This window comes from Panthera uncia (genome assembly GCF_023721935.1).
Source record: "Panthera uncia isolate 11264 chromosome A1 unlocalized genomic scaffold, Puncia_PCG_1.0 HiC_scaffold_17, whole genome shotgun sequence".
NCBI lineage: Eukaryota > Metazoa > Chordata > Mammalia > Carnivora > Felidae > Panthera > Panthera uncia.
The window spans coordinates 122867114-122889198 of record NW_026057577.1 but is presented as its reverse complement, the minus strand read 5'-3'; the positions used below and the strand labels follow the sequence as shown (position 1 = coordinate 122889198).

The window sequence follows — 22085 nt, the reverse complement described above, 5'->3', positions numbered from 1 at the left end:
TTCTACTGTTCTCACATCTACTACTTTCAAACTCCCCAAACAGTTAAAAAAGTAAAACACTTATGTGCTTCTTTCTTTCTTTTTCTTTTTTTTTTTTTCCTTTCTTTCCTTCCTATAGTTATACACTAAGGTTAGCAAACTCTAAGCTTGGAACTAGTTCTTTTTGGACAATGCACTTTCTGTCTTTTCTTTTTCTTTCCTCTATTAGGTGATGATACATTGAAATTATGGGACATTCGACAGTTTAATAAGCCACTTTTTTCAGCCTCGGGTCTTCCTACCATGTTCCCAATGTAAGTAGCGTATTTTAAATAATTGATAAACATAAGAGAGTGAACAAGAAATTTCTTCACCTTAATGTTAATTTATATCGTATGTCTTCTAAAAAGAAATATGAAGAGTATTTGATATCTGTTCTTGAGGATGCATTTTATTTTTTCTTTTCATTTGCACATTCTTCAGACCATAAAATTCTTTGGAAGTTGAAATGATGTATGTTCATGTGTTTGTATGTGTGTGTTTATGTGTATACACACATAGGTCTTTGGGCAGTAAAAATATTTTAAGGGATTGAGTTGGTTTTTTTTTAATACGTATAAATGACAGGGTAAGCCTCCGTATTGTTGTCTTTTAAAATTTGAATCCCATTCCATCAAAGCAATTTTCCATAGTTACTAAGCATTATTATATATTGTTTTCTCAATTTTATCTTATCTCAATTCCAGTCAATAATTCACTATCCTTCACTTGGTCAGAACATCCTGCTCGAGGTAGCTGAACACTGTTCTCTCCATTGTCTTACGTTGACAACTGAAACACGTAAAGATTTTTCTGAGGCAGCTGAGGTGGGATTTGAACTTTAAGTCCTACAGTTGGTGCCTAAGCAAAAGTCTCTATTTATGTGGAAATAAAATTTCACATCTGTGTTAAATAATGACCAACAGGGAGAGCGTGAAGTTGATGGAGGCGCCAAGTGCAGGAAACAGTGTAATAGCAGAGCACTAATTCTAGCGCGGTCCATTGCCCATGGCATTTATCTGTTAAGACAAACAGATGGACAAACAAACATGAATTTATAGCTGATGAGACTTTTTTTGAACTATTATGCCTGCTGTAAGCTATGCTAACTGCATGACTTCTTTGGATCATGTCTTAGACTATTCACAATCAGGTGGCCAGATCTCTAATAACAAGAGCTGTTGAATTCTAGCCATCAGTCAGGTTCCAGCGGTCCAACCTGCTCCTCATTTCATGGTGCTTGACTTGACAAACCTCAAATTATTTGGGGATGGTGGATAGTGGTGATAAAAAACATAGTTCCAAAACTGGACAAAATAATCACTGCTTAGACATTAGTCATACAATGTCTATTTGTCTATAGTACCGTCAGTGTCTATAATTGAGTTTTTCCCATACTTCCTTTACATTAAACATATAGCATGTAGAAGTTAAAAGCACACAAAGAAGTTAAAAGCACATTCTGGAATCAGACTGCCTAAGTTCGAATCCCAGCTGCACCACTTACTTTTGTGATCTTGGGCAAGGTTTATTTAATCTCTCTCTGCCTCAGTTTCCTCATCAGTAAAATGGGAATAATAATATCTACCTCATGGGATTATTGTGAAAATTAAACAAAAAAATAAGTGCTTGAGTTACTGTAAGTCCTCTGTAAGAGTTACTTCTTATTACAATGGTGTTGTTTATATTGTATTTAACTCACTGTTGTAGGGTCATAAGCTTATGCTTATATACTGGTTTTTGTCTGTAGGACCGACTGCTGTTTCAGTCCAGATGATAAACTCGTGGTCACTGGGACATCTGTTCAAAGGGGATGTGGCAGCGGCAAACTTGTTTTCTTTGAGCGCCGGACTTTCCAAAGGGTGTATGAAATAGACATCACAGATGCGGTATGTAAATTCTTTTCTTCTCAGCCTTGAGAATGAAGTGAAGTTTGCCTCTTAGTCATCTTTTGTTTTGGTTTTAGTTTTTAAATAGAACATAAGCCCTGGCCCTTACAGTGCAATGGTAGTTGCTTTTTTTCTCCGGCACAGGAATTATTAGACTGGTGCAGATTGGCTGATCTACCCTTTCCCTTCCTTTGACCCAGTATTTCCTATGGGTCTGTCACACTTCAGTCATAATTTCAGCTGGGCTGAGGATGTTTGCCCCTCTGCCAACCAGTTTGAAGAGAGCAGAAGCTAACCTAATTATTATGTAGGCTGTAGAAACGAGTGTCCCACAGTGTGCATGTTTGTGAAGATTCAGGGATTGTGGACAGAAATGAAAGTTATGCCCTCGGAAAGTGATGAATTTTGTCATCGTTTCCTAAACCACAAAATCTTTGACAGAATTTGGCTTGCCAGAATTGTCATTGCTGTAAGACTGAGTTTCTGCTGAGCTCAATTTCTATTTAGTTATTTGGAAGCTTAAAACATTTCAGATTTAACTTCTGCTATCTAAAAAAAAAAAAAAAAATCCACTAGTTTTCTTTACATATTTATATAAGTACTAAAACTCCAGCATGCGTGCACTGATTCATTCATTCATTCATTCATTCATTCCTGTCCTGAGACTGGAGCTGTATGTGATGCAGTAATAGTGAAGTTTCCCAGAGGAAAATCTGAATTCCTTTATAGTCTTTTAAAGTATGTATTATTATTTCGATAGTAAGGTAAGTCATTGTTATTTTCTGAATATGAAACAGACCAATTAATGTCTGTAAGTTTCCTTTGGCTCAAGTCAAATCCTTTAGCAATATCCTATATCTTAAACAGTGCCCTTAATGTAGGCTTCTCCAGTTGTTTCAGCTCTTTGTAAACAGTTGGGACATATTATGTACTTAAATGATTCAGACAATTGAACAACTGTTTTTAAATCACCAGTAAAAAGCTCCTGTCTCTAATGCTGTAGTATTACTATGGAGTCTTAATTTGTAGGCCCTAAATTTGAAACCATGGTATAGTTAGAGACAATGAAATAACAATGAGACTAATTCTAGATGAGTACTTGGGTTTTATAGATTCTAATCTCATGACATAATTTGAAATGTGCCAGCACTAATAATAATTTTTGGGGGGTACAGCCAAGAGCCAACTAAAATACTAGAATCAAAGCAAACACTCTTGACTCTATCAACTTTAATCTCAAAAAATAAAATTATTATAATTGGTTGTTCCAGAAGTAAGCCATGTTCTGTTATGCCTCTCAATGACTGTACATTTCAGGATTACTCATGGTGTTGTGGTTTTAAAGTATAATTAAAATTGAAACCTAAATAAATTAAGGGATGTGTGATTGCACTTTTAAGACACACTAGGTTTTTGTAGTGTATACAACATGCCATTTGCTGTGTTGCTCTGAGTTGCTTTTCTAGCTAGATCTTTTTCTCCATAGCCCTTATGGCCATTGCATCTATTGTATGTTTATTTGTTTTATCTGTGTTCTTCCACCGGGATGTAAGCCCACTAGAGCAGAAACTTTGTTGTGTTTGCTGTGATATCCTCAGTGCTTAGAACTGACAGACATACAGGTTGTATTTAATCAATAGTTATTGAATAAGTGAATGGTATCCTGGAGAAGTACATGTAATGCATACTGGAGAGCGCAAGTGTGTCTAAAGAGTGAGGCAGGAGAGATGGAAAAGTAACCTGATCTTGTATGCCATAATAAGAAGGTGACTTTGTCTTTGTTTGTTTGTGTGTTTGTTTATTTAAAACATCGGAATGGCACAATCAGATTTAGGCTTTAGAACAGTTAATTTTTACTGAAGTGTGAAGGTTAGATTTATAAGATTTCATTTGTGTATGAAGGCTGAGGTTTATTACTTGGGAACTGAGTCAGTATTCTCTGAGATTAAAAAAGAAAGAATAAAGAAAAGAAAGCAGAATTCGGAAGAAATATAGTGCATTGTTGATATGTTGAGCTTGAAATGCCAGCAGGATGTCTGGGTGGAGATAGTAGGCAGATGGGTACATGGGTTTGGTGCCTAAGAGAAGACACAATTTTGGGAGAAATATTTGCAGTTTTGTAGTTGAAATAGTGGCTGCTGATTAGTTTAAGGCACAAAGGATGGAGAATATGAGCCCTAGGAAACCTGAATCTTAAGGGATGAGCAAATGAAGAGAAGCAAACAAAAGAGAATGGTCATTAAGTAAATGGATTGTACCTTATATTGAATTATGTTAGAAAAGTCAGAAAACAGATTTTGAGATCCGTATTAATAGATGGGTGAAGAGAAAACTTCAAATAGGGACAAAGCCATGGCACTTTAAAGTGGTCTTTTACATAATTGATTTAAGATTTGTTTGCATTTTTGTTGTTAATATTAGACAGCATTGTTTGTTTTGTTCTTTTGAAGTTTATTTGTTTTTGAGAGAGAGAGCACACAAACGGGAGGGGCAGAGAGAGAGAGGGAGAGAGAGAGAATCCCAAGCAGACTCTGTGTGCTATCAGCACAGAGCCCGACCCCGGCTCCATCTCACAAACTGAACCCTGAGACCATGACCTGAGCCGAAAATCAAGAGTTGGACGCTTAACCGTGACTGAGCTGCCCAGGCCGCCCCATCCCCACCCCCTGTCCCAGACAGCACTGTGTTTGTTTACATAGTAAGTAGAATGTTATGTTAAAGGAACTTTAAAATGTCTCTTTGATTTATTTTCTGAAGTTTTAAGTCTTCTTGGAATGTAAGAAAATAAGTATATTCTTTGGAATGGATAAAGAGGGTGGGCATTTTGCTAGAAGGACCAAAAATATCTCTTCTTTTATTGTGTTTTTGTCATTAAAAACCAGAATAGTCATTTCTTTTGGAAATACCGCACTCTGCTGTGGTAAGGTACTTACTATGTTGAGTTTTAATTTACATAAAAGACAACATCTCATCCTTCCTATCAGCAGTTAGTGGTGTGCTTGCTCGACTAGGCACAGACAACGGTGGCTTCAGGTCTATCCTAGATGAATCCATTTACTTGAATAAAATACTAGTGATTGTATTCCCACATCCTCTTCTAAAATAAAAAAATACCCCTACATCATTATATTTTAGAATGCCAAGCTCGGCACGTATATGGAACCAAATATTGTCTTCAGTCAGGGATGTTAACAGCTATACAGTTTCCTAATAACTAAAAACTATACTATAACTTTCACAATAAATAGCTTTTAAAAACATAATAATTGCATTTTCCTTATTTATTTTTGAAACAAACTTAAAGGAAAAACTAGTTTTAATTCTAGTCTCTGCATTGTCATATGCTCTGAAAATTTTTTTTCTCTATTCAACGTAGAGATACTCTTCACTAGGAAATGACAAACGTTTCTCTAACATTTACTATTTTTATTGTATGATGTTCATACACGTTTTACAATTCCGAAATTATTTTTAGATGTTTCTCTGTAGTTCAATTGTGTTTACTCAACTTAAAAAAAGTGCATATTTCTCATTTATCATCTAATTTTTTATGATTCGGGTAGTGTGCTTAGCCTCCTTTCTAAGATAAATTCCAGAATATAACTTGAATCTTGAGTTTTACAAGCTCACTTTAGTTTTTGTGTAAGATGGGGTTCTAAGCTTTTATATATTGTGTAAAAGGCTACCATTACTCTATTTTATGTGATCAAAGTATAGGAGAGAAAGAATGAACAAAATATAATTTGGAGATGTTGTATCATTTTTTTTTTTAAATAATTATGTTTGGAAGAAACATAGACAGTTTCAAACCTTTTCAAAGTTCTAGTTATTTCAGGAAATGCCCTGAAATAACGTTATGGTCTGTTATTAACTTAGTGATTTTTCATCAAACTATAATTTGTTATAAAATGACTAACAGAATTTCCCTCTTTTTAACTAATATAAATCAAAGGACATGATTTATACAATTATTCTAATATTACCATTTATACTCTTTAACCCAAGCATAATGGAATAAAGTTTTTTGACCTGGTATTATTTAAGATGGCAGCCTCTTCACCTCAGTTGCTTTCAGAAATAATTTACCCAAAAGAAATTGGGTAAAGAGGAAAAGAGTGAAAAAGAAGCAGCGCCTGGGTGGCTCATTTGGTTAAGCATCCGACTCTTGGTTTTGGCTCAGGTCATGATCTCATGGTTCGTGTGTGCAAGCCCCGCATCAGGCTCTGCACTGACAGTGTGGAGCCTGCTTGGGATTCCATCTCACCCTTTCTCTCTGCCCCTCCCCTGCACTCTCTCTCCTGTCTCTCTCTCTCAGAAATAAATAAATAAACACTAAAAAAAATGTTTAAGGAAAAAAAGTAGAAAGGCAAAAAGCCAGAAATTTCACACTTGATCCTGACTATTCTTCTGATTTGTTAGCTTATGTGCTTTGGTGAGGGAACTCTGTTTCTGTGAACATTGACTGAACAAAGTGAGCAATAGAAGGAAAAAAAATCAAACTTCTATTTACAAAACTTGGCTATAGCATCTAGCAAACTGATCTGGTATATGGCCACTTAAGGAAAAGGAAGGGAAATTTGCTTTGGTATTTTCAACTAGACTGCTTTATTTCATTCATTCATTCATTCGTTTGTTCATTCATTTTCAACTAAACTGCTTTAGATATTTCAAAGTTGATTGAGAATACGAGTACCAACAGAAGAAATACAATAGCATTTTAAGGAAGAAAAAAGATTCATTTGTGACTAAAACATATCTGATTATCTTTAGGAACATTATTTAACCACCAAAGAGAACGTATAGAGCAAGGATTATCCAAGGTTTTTGCTTCTTTTCTACCATTACTTGTTCTCCAGAATATCCCCTTCCTGTGAGAAATGAAATCTAGATTATGCACATCTCATTTATGTTATTTAAGAAAGAAAACTCAGAATGTCAAGTAATTGGTATAATCAGTTTGAGTTCTTATTATTAATTTTTTTCATGGATCCAACTCTACAGTTAGAGAAAGTGTATATTCTGGATCTGTCTTCCTGGGACTTTATCAACTATTTGCATCTTCATCAAATGGAGGAAAGTGAAATAAAAACAATGACTTTTCTGTTTATTATTAACTCTGGCCTTCCCCTAAAAGATAGGGAGAACTTGAAGTTTTTCTGCCAGATTTATTTATTTACTTACTTACTACAGGCTGTATTCCTGCCCCTTATTATCATGGGTACTGATTGAAAAATACATAATTATTGTCAAAATTATATTAATTAAATTATAGCATATATATGTACCAAAGGAAGGAGAAATATTTTATTTAAGACCTATTTATCTTATTATGGAGATAGTCTATTAGATACACTAAGGAGAAAGTGAGGTCCATATTGTGTTTAAAAAAATGGTTTCTTTTTTCTTTTAATATTTATTTATTTTTGTGAGAGAGAAGGAGAGAGAGAGCAAGCGTGAGCGGGGCAGGGGCAGAGAGAGGGAGGGAGACACAGAATGGGAAGCAGACTCCAGGCTCTGAGCTGTCAGCACAGAGCCTGATGTGGGGCTTGAACTCACAGACCACAAAATCATGACCTGAACCAAAGTCGGATGTTTAATCGACTGAGCCACCCAGGAGCCCCTAAAAAAAAAATGATTTCTTTTGAAAAAAAAAAAAAAAAAAAAAAACAACACTTCTATAAACATATCAACCATGTTTCCTTCTTTATTTAATTAGGTGAAGTTCTGATGGGAACTTGAATTTACATTATTTTTCCTTAACTTGAAAGCTCTGATTCTTCATATATATCAGTGAGGACTATATCCTATTAGCTCTTGGGTTTTTTTATTTCTTTGTTTCTTAGAGAGAGTGCGAGCGCAGGGAGAGAAGGGCAGAGGGAGGAAGAGAGAGAATCTTAAGCAGGCTCCATGCTTAAGATTAAGAGTCTAATGGGCTTGATGCGGGGCTCAATCCTACAACCCTGGGATCATGATCTGACCTGAAATCAAGACTTGGGCGTTCAATCAACTAAGCCACCCAGGCACCCCAACTTTTTGGTATTTTAATGTATTTTCTGGCTATAAATGTAGTACATATTGAATCTAAAAATCTGACAATGTAGAAAAGATCACTAAGAAAGTAAATAGCATATCTAATCATGGCACACATAGATTATTCCCCATATGACATTTAAATTAATAAATTTTGATGTCCAAGAAAATTGCTGTATTTGTTAACCTAAAGAATGACCTATAACATAGAATGAAAGTATTACTGCTTTCATTTCACATAACAAATTTTTGTGTTTTTATTAGCAGAGTGTATTGATATTTTAAATCCAAAGAGATTTAAGGGAAAGAATAAATGGTTATAACAAAGCCATAAAATAATGGACCCATCACAAAGCTAGCTAGCTATTTATCTTAATTTATAAGTGTAAGGAACATGCTGACCATTCCGACTACAATCATCCTCCATTATTTGTACATATGTAAGAGAGCAGAAAGGTCATTCAAATTAATGGCTATTCCAGAAGTCCTCAGAAATGGCTTTGGAAAGTATCTTTGTTCTTACATTTGAGTATGGATATAACCACTCTGGAAATTCACTTCAAACAAATTAATGAAGCTAGGCTTGTGATAGCTGGTCTCTGGAGAATTGAACAACTCCTCTCTTCTTTCATTTCATACTGGGAGTAGACTAATGATCTGTCTCACTGATAGAAGATTCCAGCTCAGGCAGAATTGCACCTCTTTAAGTGCTTTCTAGAAATAAAGGAATCAAGCAATGTCTTTGCCCAGCCAGGATCATACAGGTAATAGTACACAGAGGAAACTGGAGCTATTGACAGTGTGAATGCCAACTGAAAATAAACTCAAAAGAAAAATTATATTTGGCATTTATCTGCCTTCTAAAATACAGTGAAACCTTCCTAATGTGAAGCTCAGGGGATGGAAAAAATGGGCTTTGAGTTTAACTAGCTTTCCATTATCTGATTTTTATTAAAGAGTAATCAGGCAGCTGGTTGACTAGGGAATAGCAGTTGCTTTGAATTATGTATTATTTTGAATAAAGCAGCATCAGCTTAATGAAATTTTGCTGTAATTCACTTTCTTGGGAGGATTAAACAATGCAGATTCTCTATGGATACTGATTAACATATTTGTACTTAATAAAATATGTGTATTTCCCAACAGCCAAGTGATAAGACAGTATATTCAACATAGGTCTTTGGAGCATTTGCTCTTTGGGAACAGGAAGGCAGGGTACATGAGCACTGGTCATTACCTGGTCTTCCGAGATGTATGAATACTTGATGAAGAACTTGGGAGTAAGTAGAAAATAATGCAGTTTTAATGTAAATCTGCCAGTACAACAGTTACATGGTTCTTTCTCTAGCACTACCTTTTTTAGGGTCAAGAGCTAATTTCCAACATGGCCATTAGGACAGTGTCTTATTGTCAGGATGCACAATGATCAGCGCCTACTACTTTCTGTAGGAGTATTTTCTTTAATCACTGAAGAAAAGGTATGCCATTGGGCTATGATGAAAAACAATATTGCATTTTGGCTGCTTCTGTGGTTTGGATTACTAAATTATTTCTTGAGGCAAGCAGCATACTTATGAGAGTTCAATTTAAACAGTACTGGACCGGGGTGCCTGGGTGGCTCAGTTGGTTGAGTGTCCAACTCTTGATCTGGCTCAGTTTATGATCTTACAGTTTGTGGGCTTGAGCCCCGCATTGGGCTCCTTGCTGAGCATGGAGCCTGTGAATATTCTCTCTCTCTCTCTCTCTCTCTCTCTCTCTCACTCACTCTCTCTCTGTCCTTCTGCCCCTCTCCCCCACTCTTTCTGCAAATATATACATACATATACACACATACACACATACATACATACACACATAGATACATACATAAACTTGGACCTCAGCTGGAGTCCCCTGCTAAGTTAGCTGTTAGCTTCACAATGTCCAAGGGGGTGCTGGTATCAGTAAGACTTGATGAAATTACTTCTCGTTGCGGATAAAACTATCATGTTGTGGATGTTCCAAGACAGTAGTTCTCAGGACTTGAAGAATACAGTTGAGTACTCATCTGTAGGCACATGCAAATAGTAAAGAAATCCCTGATGTTTTGGTAATATTTGCCTTATCAAGTCATTCACTGTTTTTAAGTAAGGAAAATGATAAGAACTAATTTAGTGCTGACTCATTGTTATTATTTTTGAAAATTATACAATAAAATCTATCCTTTTAAAAAATGTTCAGTTCAGTGATTTTTAACACATGTATGGATTTATGTAGCCACCATCAACACAGTCAGGGTACAGAACACTTCCATCACCCCCAAAACACTTCTTTGTGCTCTGCTTCTGGGGTCACACACTCGCTGCCTCCCCTGCCCCCCTCTCCTAACCCCTAGTGTTCACTGATCTGTGCTCCACTGTAGTACTACCTTTTCAAGAACTTGTCTTCTATATGGATTCATATCGTATAACCTTCTTAGACCAACATCTTTTGGCAGAATGCTTTTGAGATTCATCCAGGTCATGGTGTGTATTGATTTGGTTGTTACATTTTATTGCCAATAGTATTCCACTGTGTGGGGATAGCACAGTTTACTGCAGGACATGTGATTGTTTCCAGTTTTTAGAGATTATGTATAGAACTGCCATAAGCATTCATATCTCAGTTCATTCATTTCTCTAGAGTAAAAACCTAAGAGTAGGCTTCCTAGGTCATACAGTGAGTATGTGATTATTTTTAAAAGAAAATGCCAAGCTGTTCTTCCGATTAACAGCACTGTGTTGCATTTTTACCATCGGTGTATTTCTTTTCCACTTGCTCAATATCCCCACCAAAACTCTGTGTTGTTGAAGCACCAGTTTTTCAAATTTTTTTGAAATTCTTTAAATCAGGTTTAAACCAAGGTTGTTTGTGTTCTTCTTGTTAAGTTTTCAGAGTCCTTTATCTATTCTAGACACCAAGTTCTTTTTAGGTTAAGTTCTTTTTAGGATATTTGCAAATATTTCCTCCTAGTCTCTTGCTTATTTTTTTCTTTTTCTTAGTTGTGTATTTTACAAAGCAAAAGATTTTAATGTTGATAAAACCTAACTTATCAGTTTTTTCTTTATAGAGTGTACTTTTGATGTCATGTCTAAGAGCTCCTTGACTGACCCCAGATCACCCAGATTTTCTTCTAAAAATTTTACGCCTTATATTTAGGTCTGGTGGTCCAGTTTGGGCTAAATTTGATGAAATGGAGGGAGGCATTAAGTTGAGGCAGGGCCTGGACTAGGGCCAGGCTCAAGCACAAAATTTAAGGAGGTGCCAAATAACTCAGTAATCAAGATAAATGACATTTAAAAATTTTTTTTCTTTTAATGTTTATTTATTTTTGAGAGACAGAGAGAAACAGAGAACAAGCAGGGGAGGAACAGAGAGAGAGGGAGACACAGAATGTGAAGCAAGGCTCTAGGCTCTGAGCTGTCAGCACAGAGCCCGACGCGGGGCTCGAACCCATGAACCATGAGATCATGACCTGAGCCGAAGTCAGTCGCTTAGCTGACTGAGCCACGCAGGCACCCCAAGATAAATGACATTTTAACGCAACATTATAAAAAATGAAAATCAATGCAAAAAATCCAGGATGAATAATATACCAGTGTTTTAAACAAAAGTGGGATGAATAACAGTGCTGTGCCAAGCTGTATTAAAGCTTAAGGCAAAAGGAAAACTGAGTTGGACTCACCTGTCTTTTTCAAATTTTGATATTTTTGTGCATCACAGATTTGGGGTGGGGGATAGAGGAAGTACCAGAATGAGGGAAATGGTAAACTCACTTCTGCTTCAGTGATGCTTTGAATTTGGGACTAATTCCCCAATCCACCTATACTATTTACTTTTCAGAGTCCTCGAGTAGGTGTTCCATGCCTTCTGTCTTATATAACTGTGTTCGGAGGGAGGACTGAGTGGAATGTTTCCTTTGTCTCACCCAAACCAGTTTTCTTTTTTTTTTTTTTTTTCATTAAAAAAATGACAATGGTAATGGAAAATGCATAATGAAGTAGTACAGATTGCAGTAGATGTGACTAGGAGGAAGCTTCTAAGATTCCTGCACGTTTGTGAGGACATTCATATCATAGGAAGTAAAATACTGTCATTGATCTTGGTGTAGGTCCCTTCTCCTATTCTGGTGGCATGTTCCCTTGACATAACTGCGCCACAGGCAAAGCTCCTGGCTTTTGCTTAATTAGCTGCCATCTGGTATCAAGCATACTTTGTTCAGTTTCTCAATGTGATCTTCCAGAATCTGTCTCCTGTTCTGTGAACCACAGCTTACCTCTTTTATATGAAATTTAGACTTACTCTTAAGAGAAGATTTTGCAGCCCTCCCAAAGAGTTCATTCCTGTTGAAATCTCTTACCATCAGATCTTTTTCTTTTTCCTCTGTACTTTAGCCTCACATTCGTATGCTTAGAGCCCACATCCTTTACTCCAGTCCTCATGGAGTTGGAGAACAGCTGGCCAACATCCTCTGTTTCCTCTTATAAAGTTTCTGTTCAGTCTTGTCTAAGGGAACCAAACTTAGTTGTTTTTTTTTTTTTTTTAAACATTTCCTTGTGGCTCATATTTTCTCAACATTTCTCTTATCTCTGATACTCTTTTCAGCCATGCTCTTCTTTGAAATAATGGTTGCTATAGGAATTCACATTCAAAGTCTATAGTGAGATGCCTTTCCTGTAATTATCTATTTGAGAATCTGTGTGAAATGATCTCATTTTTAGAGTTATATTGAGTTGAAGTGGCAATCACATGCTACTTTAGACTTCATAAATCATTGAAAGCGAAAGAATGAGGACCAAAAGGAGGGCTTGTTCAGTTTAATAGTTTACTCATTTTCTAGTGACATTTAACCCTGTAACATGCTATATTAAAAGGCATCTGCTACTTATTGGTGTCAGCAGTTTCAAAGAAATGTTTTCTGTTTACTGTTTTGCTTCCATTTCTGGACAAGTGAAAACAGTGGCAAAAGTCAGTATTACCCTTTTGATTAAATAGAAACATTTTTTCTCTTCTCTACATGAGAGTTTGGGATTTTATTTAATTGGTATTTAAACTTATTTATATTTCCTTGTATAGATACGATTACCATGAACGACAAAACTGAGTGAAGAATTAGCCACTTGATAGTACAACCCTGAAGGAGAAAAATACTTGACTCCTTTACAAAATATCAGAAAAGAAAAACTTGATTTTTTTACATTAAATATAATTTATTGTCAAAATGTTTTCCATTCAACACCCAGTGCTCATCCTAACAGGTGCCCTCCTCAATGCCCATCACCCACTTTCCCCTCTCTCCCACCCCCCCATCAATCCTCAGTTTGTTCTCAGTATTTAAGAGTCTCTTATGGTTTGCCTCCTTCCTTCCCTGTAACTTTTTTTTCCCCCTTCCCCTCCCCCCTGGTCTTCTGTTAAGTTTCTCAGGATCCACATAAGAGTGAAAACATATGGTATCTGTCTTTCTCTGTATGACTTATTTCACTTAGCATCACACTCTCCAGTTCCATCCACGTTGCTACAAAAGGCCATATTTCATTCTTTGTCATTGCCACGTAGTATTCCATTGTGTATATAAACCACAATTTCTTTCTCCATTCATCAGTTGATGGACATTTAGGCTCTTCCCATAATTTGGCTATTGTTGAAAGTGCTGCTGTAAACATTGGGGTACAAGTGCCCCCATGCATCAGCACTCCTGTATCCCTTGGGTAAATTCCTAGCAGTGCTATTGCTGGGTCATAGGGTAGATCTATTTTTAATTTTCTGAGGAACCTCCACACTGTTTTCCAGAGCGGCTGCACCAGTTTGCATTCCCACCAACAGTGCAAGAGGGTTCCCGTTTCTCCGCATCCTCTCCAGCATCTATAGTCTCCTGATTTGTTCATTTTAGCCACTCTAACCGGCATGAGGTGGTATCTGAGTGTGGTTTGGATTTGTATTTCCCTGATGAGGAGTGACATTGAGCATCTTTTCATGTGCCTGTTGGCCATCTGGATGTCTTCTTTAGAAAAGTGTCTATTCATGTTTTCTGCCCATTTCTTCACTGGATTATTTGTTTTTCGGGTGTGGAGTTTGGTGAGTTCTTTACAGATTTTGGATACTATTCCTTTGTCTGATATGTCGTTTGCAAATATCTTTTCCCATTCCGTTGGTTGTCTTTTAGTTTTGTTGATTGTTTCCTTTGCAGTGCAGAAGCTTTTTGTCTTCATGAGGTCCCAATAGTTCATTTTTGCTTTTAATTCTCTTGCCTTTGGAGATGTGTCAAGTAAGAAATTGCTACGGCTGAGGTCAGAGAGGTTTTTTCCTGCCTTCTCCTCTAGGGTTTTGATGGTTTCCTGTCTCACATTCAGGTCTTTCATCCATTTTAAGTTTATTTTTATGAATGGTGTAAGAAAGTGGTCTAGTTTCAACCTTCTGCATGTTGCTGTCCAGTTCTCCCAGCACCATTTGTTAAAGAGAGTGTCTTTTTTCCATTGGATATTCTTTCCTGCTTTGCCAAAGATTAGTTGGCCATACATTTGTGGGTCCAATTCTGGAGTCTCTATTCTATTCCATTGGTCTATGTGTCTGTTTTTATGCCAATACCATGCTGTCTTGATGATTACAGCTTTGTAGTAGAGGCTAAAGTCTGGGATTGTGATGCCTCCCACTTTGGTTTTCTTCAATATTACTTTTTGCAAATGACGTGATACTCTACATGGAAAACCCGACAGACTCCACCAAAAGTCTGCTAGAACTGATACATGAATTCAGCAAAGTCGAAGGATACAAAATTAATGTACAGAAATCGGTTGCATTTTTATACACCAATAATGAAGCAACAGAAAGAGAAATAAAGAAACTGATCCCATTCACACTTGCACCAAGAATCATAAAATACCTAGGAATAAACCTAACCAAAGATGTAAAAGATCCGTATGCTGAAAGCTATAGAAAGCTTATGAAGGAAATTGAAGAAGATACAAAGAAATGGAAAAGCATTCCATGCTTATGGATTGGAAGAATAAATGCTGTTAAAATGTCAATACTACCCAAAGCACTGTACACATTCAGTGCAATCCCAGTCAAAATTGCACCAGCATTCTTCTCGAAGCTAGAACAAGCAATCCTAAAATTTGTATGGAACCACAAAGACCCCGAATAGCCAGAGAACTTGATTTTTTAGATGTTTAAAGGTGTTGAGAATGACACACTATTCTTTATACAATGTGGAAACATATAATGCACTAACGACTAGTGCTCTGTTGTCTAACCCCAACACTGTATTACTTCCCACTGATAGCAGACCAGTGAAAGACTTCATGTCTTGTAGGACATTCTGTGACAGTTTTTCCTCTCCCAACCTGAATTTGATGAACGATCTTTGGTAACAAGTTTTCCAGCTGTTCTGTTGGAACTCTGGCCAAACTCCCACAATTATATATAGTGTGAGGAAGAAAGGGGTCTATAATTAACACATATCCCAGGATAGTGTTGTTTTTTTCTTTTTTGGAGTGATAGATAATGCTATGTCATGAATGAGGAGGGGTTGCGAGACCCCCAAAGGACTAAGTAAAAGAGTATGATTAGTAAAACATCTTTACCCGTACTATATTAAGATAAATAGTGCTTTACATATCCTGTATAGTTCATTTTTGAACATTGAGTTTTTCCTTTACTTGGGGGGAGGGGGGAGAGGGTTTACATACTTGATGATTTCCAAGATCTAATTATGTATATTTCTTATCTTGTAGTTAGGGATTTAACAGCTTTATCCACTTGTTCTTTGTTTATTCATATAAGAAGAGGATGTATGGTTATTATCTTTATGCCCATCTCTATCTTTTTTAAAGTTTTAATTCCAGTGTAGTTAGCACACAGTGTTGTATTAGTTTCAGGTGTACAATATGGTGACTTAATTCTTTATGTTACTCGGTGCTCATCAGGAGAAGTATACTCTTAATCCCCATCATCTCTTTCACCTATCCTCCACCCCCCTCCCCTTTGGTAACCATCTGTTCTCTATAGTTAAGAGACTCTTAACTCTGGTTTGTCTCTTTTTATCTTTGCTGGTTTGTTTTGCTCCTTAAATTTCACTTATGAGTGGGGTCATAGTATTTGTCTTTCTCCAACTGACTTATTTCACTTAGCGTTATACCCTGAAGATCCTTCTATGTTGTTGCAAATGGCAAGACTTCATTCTTTTTTATGGCTGAGTAATATTTCATTGTATATATATACCACATCTTCTTCATCCATTCGTCCTTTGATGGGCACTTGGGTTGCTTCCATAATTAGGCTATTGTAAATAATGCTGCGATAAGCATAGGGGTGCGTATATCTTTTTGAATTAGTGTTGTCATTTTCTTTGGGTAAATCCTAGGTAGTGGAATTACTGGATGATACGGCAATTATATTTTTAATTTTTTGAGGAACCTCAAGTTCCTCAAAACTGTACCAGTTTGCATTTCCACCAACAGTGAGTAAGGGTATATTTTTTTCCACATCATCACCAACATTTGTTGTCTCTTGTGTGTTTGATTTTAGTCATTCTGACAGGTATGAGGTGATATCTCATTGTGGTTTTGATTTGCATTTCCCTGATGATGAGTGATATCGAGCATCTTTTCATATGTCTTTTGGCCATCTACATGTCTTCTTTGGAAACATGTCTGTTCAAGTCCTTTGCCCATTCTTTAATCAGATTGTTTTTTGGGTGTTGAGTTATATAAGTTCTTTATGTATTTTGGATACTAACTCTTTATCGGATATGTCATAGGCAAATATCTTCTCCCATTCAGTAGGTTGTTGTTTAGTTTTATTGATAGTTTGCTGTGCAGCAGCTTTTTGTTTTGATGTAGACCCAATAGTTTGTTTTTGCTTTTGTTTCCCTTGCCTTAAGAAACATATCTAGAAAAATGTTGCCATGACCAGTGTCAGAGCAATTTCTCCCTGTGCTCTCTTCTAAGATTTTTATGGTTTCAGGTCTCACATTTAGGTCCTTAATCCACTTTGAGTTTATTTCTGTATATGGTGTGAGAAGGGGGTCCAGTTTCATTTCTTTTTCATGTAGCTATCCAGTTTTCCCAGCACTATTTGTTGAAGAAACTGTTTTTTTCTCCCCCCATTGCATATTCTCGACTCCTTTGTTGAAGATTAATTGACCGTATAATTATGGATTTACTTCTGGGCTCTCTATTCTGGTCTCTTGATTTATGTGTCTATTTTTGTGCCAGTACTATACTGTTTTGATTAGTGCAGCTTGGTGTAGTATATCTTGACATCTGGGATTGTGATACCTCCGGTTTTGTTCCTCTTTTTCAAGATTGCTTTGGCTATCTGGGGTCTTTGGTGGTTCCATACACATTTTAAGAATTCTTTGTTCTAGTTCTGTGAAGAATGCTGTTGGTGTTTTGATAGGGATTGCATTAAATCCATAGATTGCTTTAGGTAATGTGGACATTTTAACAATGTTCTTTCTTCCACTCCATGAGCATGGAACATCTTACCATTTGTGTCATCTTTAATTTCTTTCATCACTGTTTTTTATTTCAGAATAAAGGTCTTTCCCCTCTTTGGTTAAGCTTATTTCTAGGTAATTTGTTATTTTGGGTGCAATTTAAATGAGATTGTTTTCTTAATTTCTCTTTCTGCCACTTTATTATTAGTGTATAGGAATGTGATGGATTTCTGTATATTGATTTTGTTTCCTGTGACCTTACCAAATTCATTTGTTAGTTCTAATAGTTTTTTGGTGGTCTTTAGAGATTTCTATATATAATGTCATGTGATCTGCAAATAGAAAAGTTTTACTTTTTCCTTACCAGTATGGATGCCTTTGATTTCTTTTTCTTGTCTGATTGCTATAGCTAGGACTTCCAGTACTATGTTCAATAAAAATGGTGAGAGTGGACATTTTTATCTTGTTCCTGATCTTAGGAGAAAGATTTTCTCTTTTTTTTTCACCACTGAATTTTTCACCACTGAATTTTCACCATTTTCTCTTTTTTCTCTAAGTTTTTCACCACTGAATATGATGTTAGCTGTGGGTTTTTCATGTACGCCCTTGGCCATCTCTAACTCTTCATAAATGAAGAAGGATAAAGAGTCCTGGGTCTGTGTAGATTAGAGTGAGAGACATGGCATTAGGTAGTGCTTTGGAAGCTTTTTCTCAACCTGGTGCCCATAATGATAATGTGTGGTATAAACAGATAAGGCTCCTCTTTGCTGGAACTGATTTGCCTAAGGCTCTAGTGCCCTAGGCCCATTTCAGTCCCGAGCAGCTCCCTGTTTCAGCACACCTGGAACTATCCTGTGCCCACCAGTGGGAAGCTCTGCCAGAATTGTGGGACTGTGCCTCCAGTAAGTGCTGCTTCTATGTGGATCACTGTGGTGTGGGACCTCTGGGATAGTTGCCTGGTGGGCTTCACCACAGGTGTCACTCATCTTGTGGACTCCAGCTTCCAGCCTCCCGTTTCCTGCTCCCAGAATGTTAATGAGAGTAATTACCAGTTTTCTTCAGTCATTATTTGTGCTTTCTTTGCCTTTATAAATTCTTCTCAAATAAGTGGATTGGAGCGAACTAACATTAGTGTTTTGAATTAGACGAAGAAAATTGTATTTAATTTTCTTACCCAAGAGACCTTCCGTTTTCTCTGAGAACTTTTTCTTGTGATGACATTCTTTAGGCATTTTTATTATCAGATACAGATGTGATTCATTTAGTGCCGAGGACAACTACCAGGTTTTCGGATTTTTGTTGCTTTAACAGTTACCTTAATTTTAGAGCATAGGCTGAAAATGAAAAGATTTTAATAAATGAATTTTTCATGGGTTTGATAAGAATTAATTCGATAATTGGGTGCTAGTTTGTAAAAGGCATAATCTGTACATCTTTATCAGATATTTATGGCAGGTATAGAGCAACATTTTCCTTGTTTGGTTTTTCTGCAGCAAACCCTACATCTATAAAAATGGTGTGGCCTTTTTTTTCTTTTCACCATTGAGATGCTATCTGGGTTATCAGAAAATTATTTGGGGCAGGGAAGGGGGGAATGTTGAGAAGATTTCCAGCAGAGAGTGACGGTTGGTACATGTCTGGCCTTCATGGTAGGGCTTCCTTGGAGTTGGAGGAGGAAAAAAAGGATAGGTGTGGACTTAGAAGAGCAGAGAAAATGTCTGTCTTTAATTTTTTCCATTTGAGGGATGTCTCCATGGAGATCAGGTGGGTGTTGAAGAGTTGTATTTATTGGAGACTGAGGCTTATTCGCCAGGTTTGCTTTCTGAACTTCAGAGGGATGAGGCCGAGCCCCATGGTCCATGCATACTGCAGAATAATCCAAGTTTGGGAAAAGCAGAGCTTTGGCAGGACAGGACAAACAGCCTAGAAAAGTATAAAGAATTCCCATCTTACTCTTCTACCTCTGTGGTTCAGTATTTTAATCTAGAAAGCAGTTTTTCCTTCTGTGAAATAAACCTTGGGTGAGTGAAATTTGAAGAAAGTTCTTTCTCCAGTATTTTTCCATTTTCATCTGCTTTTTGTTTATTTTGGACTCATCTTGATCTGTGATCTTAGCCTTGGGAATCAGCGCACAAGCAGCCACTCAAATGCACTGGGTATTCCCGAGGATGTCCATGACTACAAGGCTGCCACTGCACAGGTCTGCAAAACAATTGGACCGTCTCCTTCATAGACAGGTGTAAGGCTCCTTATTTGAAAATTCTGAAAAATGCTTGTTCTCCCAAAGGATCGCTAGTTAAGTTATCCATTCGTGTACTATGTGACAAAAACCAAACATGAAAAAACCAGATGGAGTTTGGTTTACAGTGTGGGTCAGCAGCTGGGAAGGATCAGGAAGTGTGTTTCATCATAATCATGTTTAAGATATAAAATTATGAAGGATGTTAGGCTTCTTTTAGCATGTAAAGTAGAATAAGGGTGTGTTTAGATATGTGTATTACAGATGCCTCAGATATTACACAGGCATTGATTTCTTTTATAGTAACATTTATGACCTGGGTAGTAGTGGGCCTTTTCCTTTATGATTTTAGTTATACCATCTGCTTTTTAATATAAACTTGCTAAGATTTCTACTTCTGGCTGAGGTGGGTTTGGGAATGATTTCAAATCTCCCACAGCCCTTCCTCCCCGTCTTCTAAAACAGGACTTTGCATAATTAAGTAGTATCAGGAAATGAGCACTGGAGTTGAGAAAACCTCCCCACTGATCCTAGCTCCTCTCTCTACAAGTTATGTGGCCTTAGGAAAGTCACACACCCTCCTACAAGCCTCCGTTTCTTGTTCTTGTGAAATGAGACTGACGTTACTAATTTTGTAGTATTGTTGCAAGGATTCAATTACTTTAAATAATATAAAGTTCCAGATACTTAGTAGTTCCCTTCCCACCATGTCCTAAAATATAAATTCATTTCTCTCATTGGTTTCCTTCTCCTGTCTTTATTTGCTTCCATGATTTTGCTTAAAGTAAACCAGAAAAACCACAGAAACAAATTATTTGGAATTTTTTGTGGCCTTTTTATTTTTGCTGACGGGTAATTCCGAAATTCCTGTTTTGGAATATTGATACTGCTATTTGTACACAGTGCTCTTTTTCTCCCCAGCCCACTGCCCTCTTTTTCCTCTGGTCCCTGCGGAGAAGAAAGATCTCTGTATTAAGCACGTTAGTCTCGTACCTCCTTCCTGTCATCTTGTTTATGATCTCCAGCCCTAATACCGTCTCTTTCTGGCTGCTGCTAGAGTTAAGTACCTTTGGGGCAGATTGTGGTTACTCTGCACTACCAAATTATAATGCTAAAATGAAGGTAGGCTTTGGTCTACAAGACTGAACCTAATTTTATGCTAAAATGGAGTTCAGCTTAGGTAGCTAGAGGAGGCCATTAGTGGACCCGCATTGTTTTGGTAGGATGAAGTAGCTTAGTGTGAGAATAAAATGCTTTATTAATTTAATTAAGCAAATCAGTATATTAAAAGATGCAGACTATTTTCAGAATCTAGTTCTTTGCACTATAGTAGTCTTCCGCCATTTGAATCTCATGATACGGTGTGAAGGCTTTTCCTTGGATCCTTGTAGCTCTCGCGCCATATTCTTCTCTGGTCCTGCCATTCAGACATGTTATGTACCCTATGTTTGCTGCATTGCTCAGGAAATCTGTCAGTCTAACTGTGTCAACCCCCAGCCACAGAAGCACCTCCTCCAGGCCAGAGGACGAAGGAAGTCTTGGGTGGATGGTTGCTTGATTGAATGCACTCTCTTTAAGTAACTATAGCTCATCTGTCTTCTGATAGTTCGTTGGGTTTCTAGCAGGCACGTGTCCCATTGTTGTTAAGTAAAGCCCGGTATGTATGTTTGACAAGTTAGCAGCGTGGCAGCTCGGCTTGCTCCCCAGCCCTGCCGCTGTCTCAGGGATTGTTTGGTTTGGCAGATGGCCAGCTCTCTGCTCTAAGATGCATTTCCTTGACAGGACAAAGTGTGGAGCCGCATTAGCTGCAAAGTTTACAAAGGTTAGCTAAACACACACAATAAATATTAATAAACAGAAAAGGCCCACCCACCTTTGACTTTGAATTCTGTTTCTTCATTCCATGTTTTGGAATCCCTGTAGTATTTGATTAATAACCAGTCTTAGGGTAATTGAGCCTTAAGTATCCTTTGCCTAAGTTAGACTGCTCGCAGAGCCCTCATTGGCTGCTTTGGTGACTCATCGCCACAATGGATGGAGCTCTGGAATGACTGTTTAGTTCAGCGGGTCTTATTTGCATTCTCACTGCTTCCATGTGAAAAGGAGGGTAAATGTGCTTCTCCCTGAGTGTTTATGCTGACCAGCCATGTGTGCGTCTAAGAGCTGTAGAGGGTAGAGGACGTGAACAGGAATAGAGGTGCAGTGCCCTGACTTTGGACTCCCTAGAAAGCAATCAGACATTGGTCTGTTGGCCTGGGCAGTTGGCCTCTCTCTAACATTTACACCCTCAGCGTAGAGGGAGAGAGTAACGGTAACCTGCTGCCCCTGGAAACTGCCTATTTGGCTGGGTGTCTTGGAATTTACCAGGCCTACACTGTGGATCTTCTCCAATTCTGCACCCTGCTCACTTGAAAACATATTTGAGAACCAGTAATCTTAGACTGCTTAGCCA

The 22085-nt window shown here is 37.3% G+C and overlaps 1 protein-coding gene across 1 annotated transcript in view; it reads left to right on the top strand.

Annotated features, from left to right (window-relative positions):
* WDR70 (WD repeat domain 70) overlaps nt 1-22085 on the top strand; it is a 298973-nt gene that overhangs the window by 248741 nt on the left and 28147 nt on the right. The window contains exons 12-13 of the mRNA XM_049648141.1: nt 209-293; nt 1769-1907. Of these exons, the coding sequence (XP_049504098.1) occupies nt 209-293; nt 1769-1907 (224 nt within the window). The remainder of the gene's footprint in view (nt 1-208; nt 294-1768; nt 1908-22085) is intronic.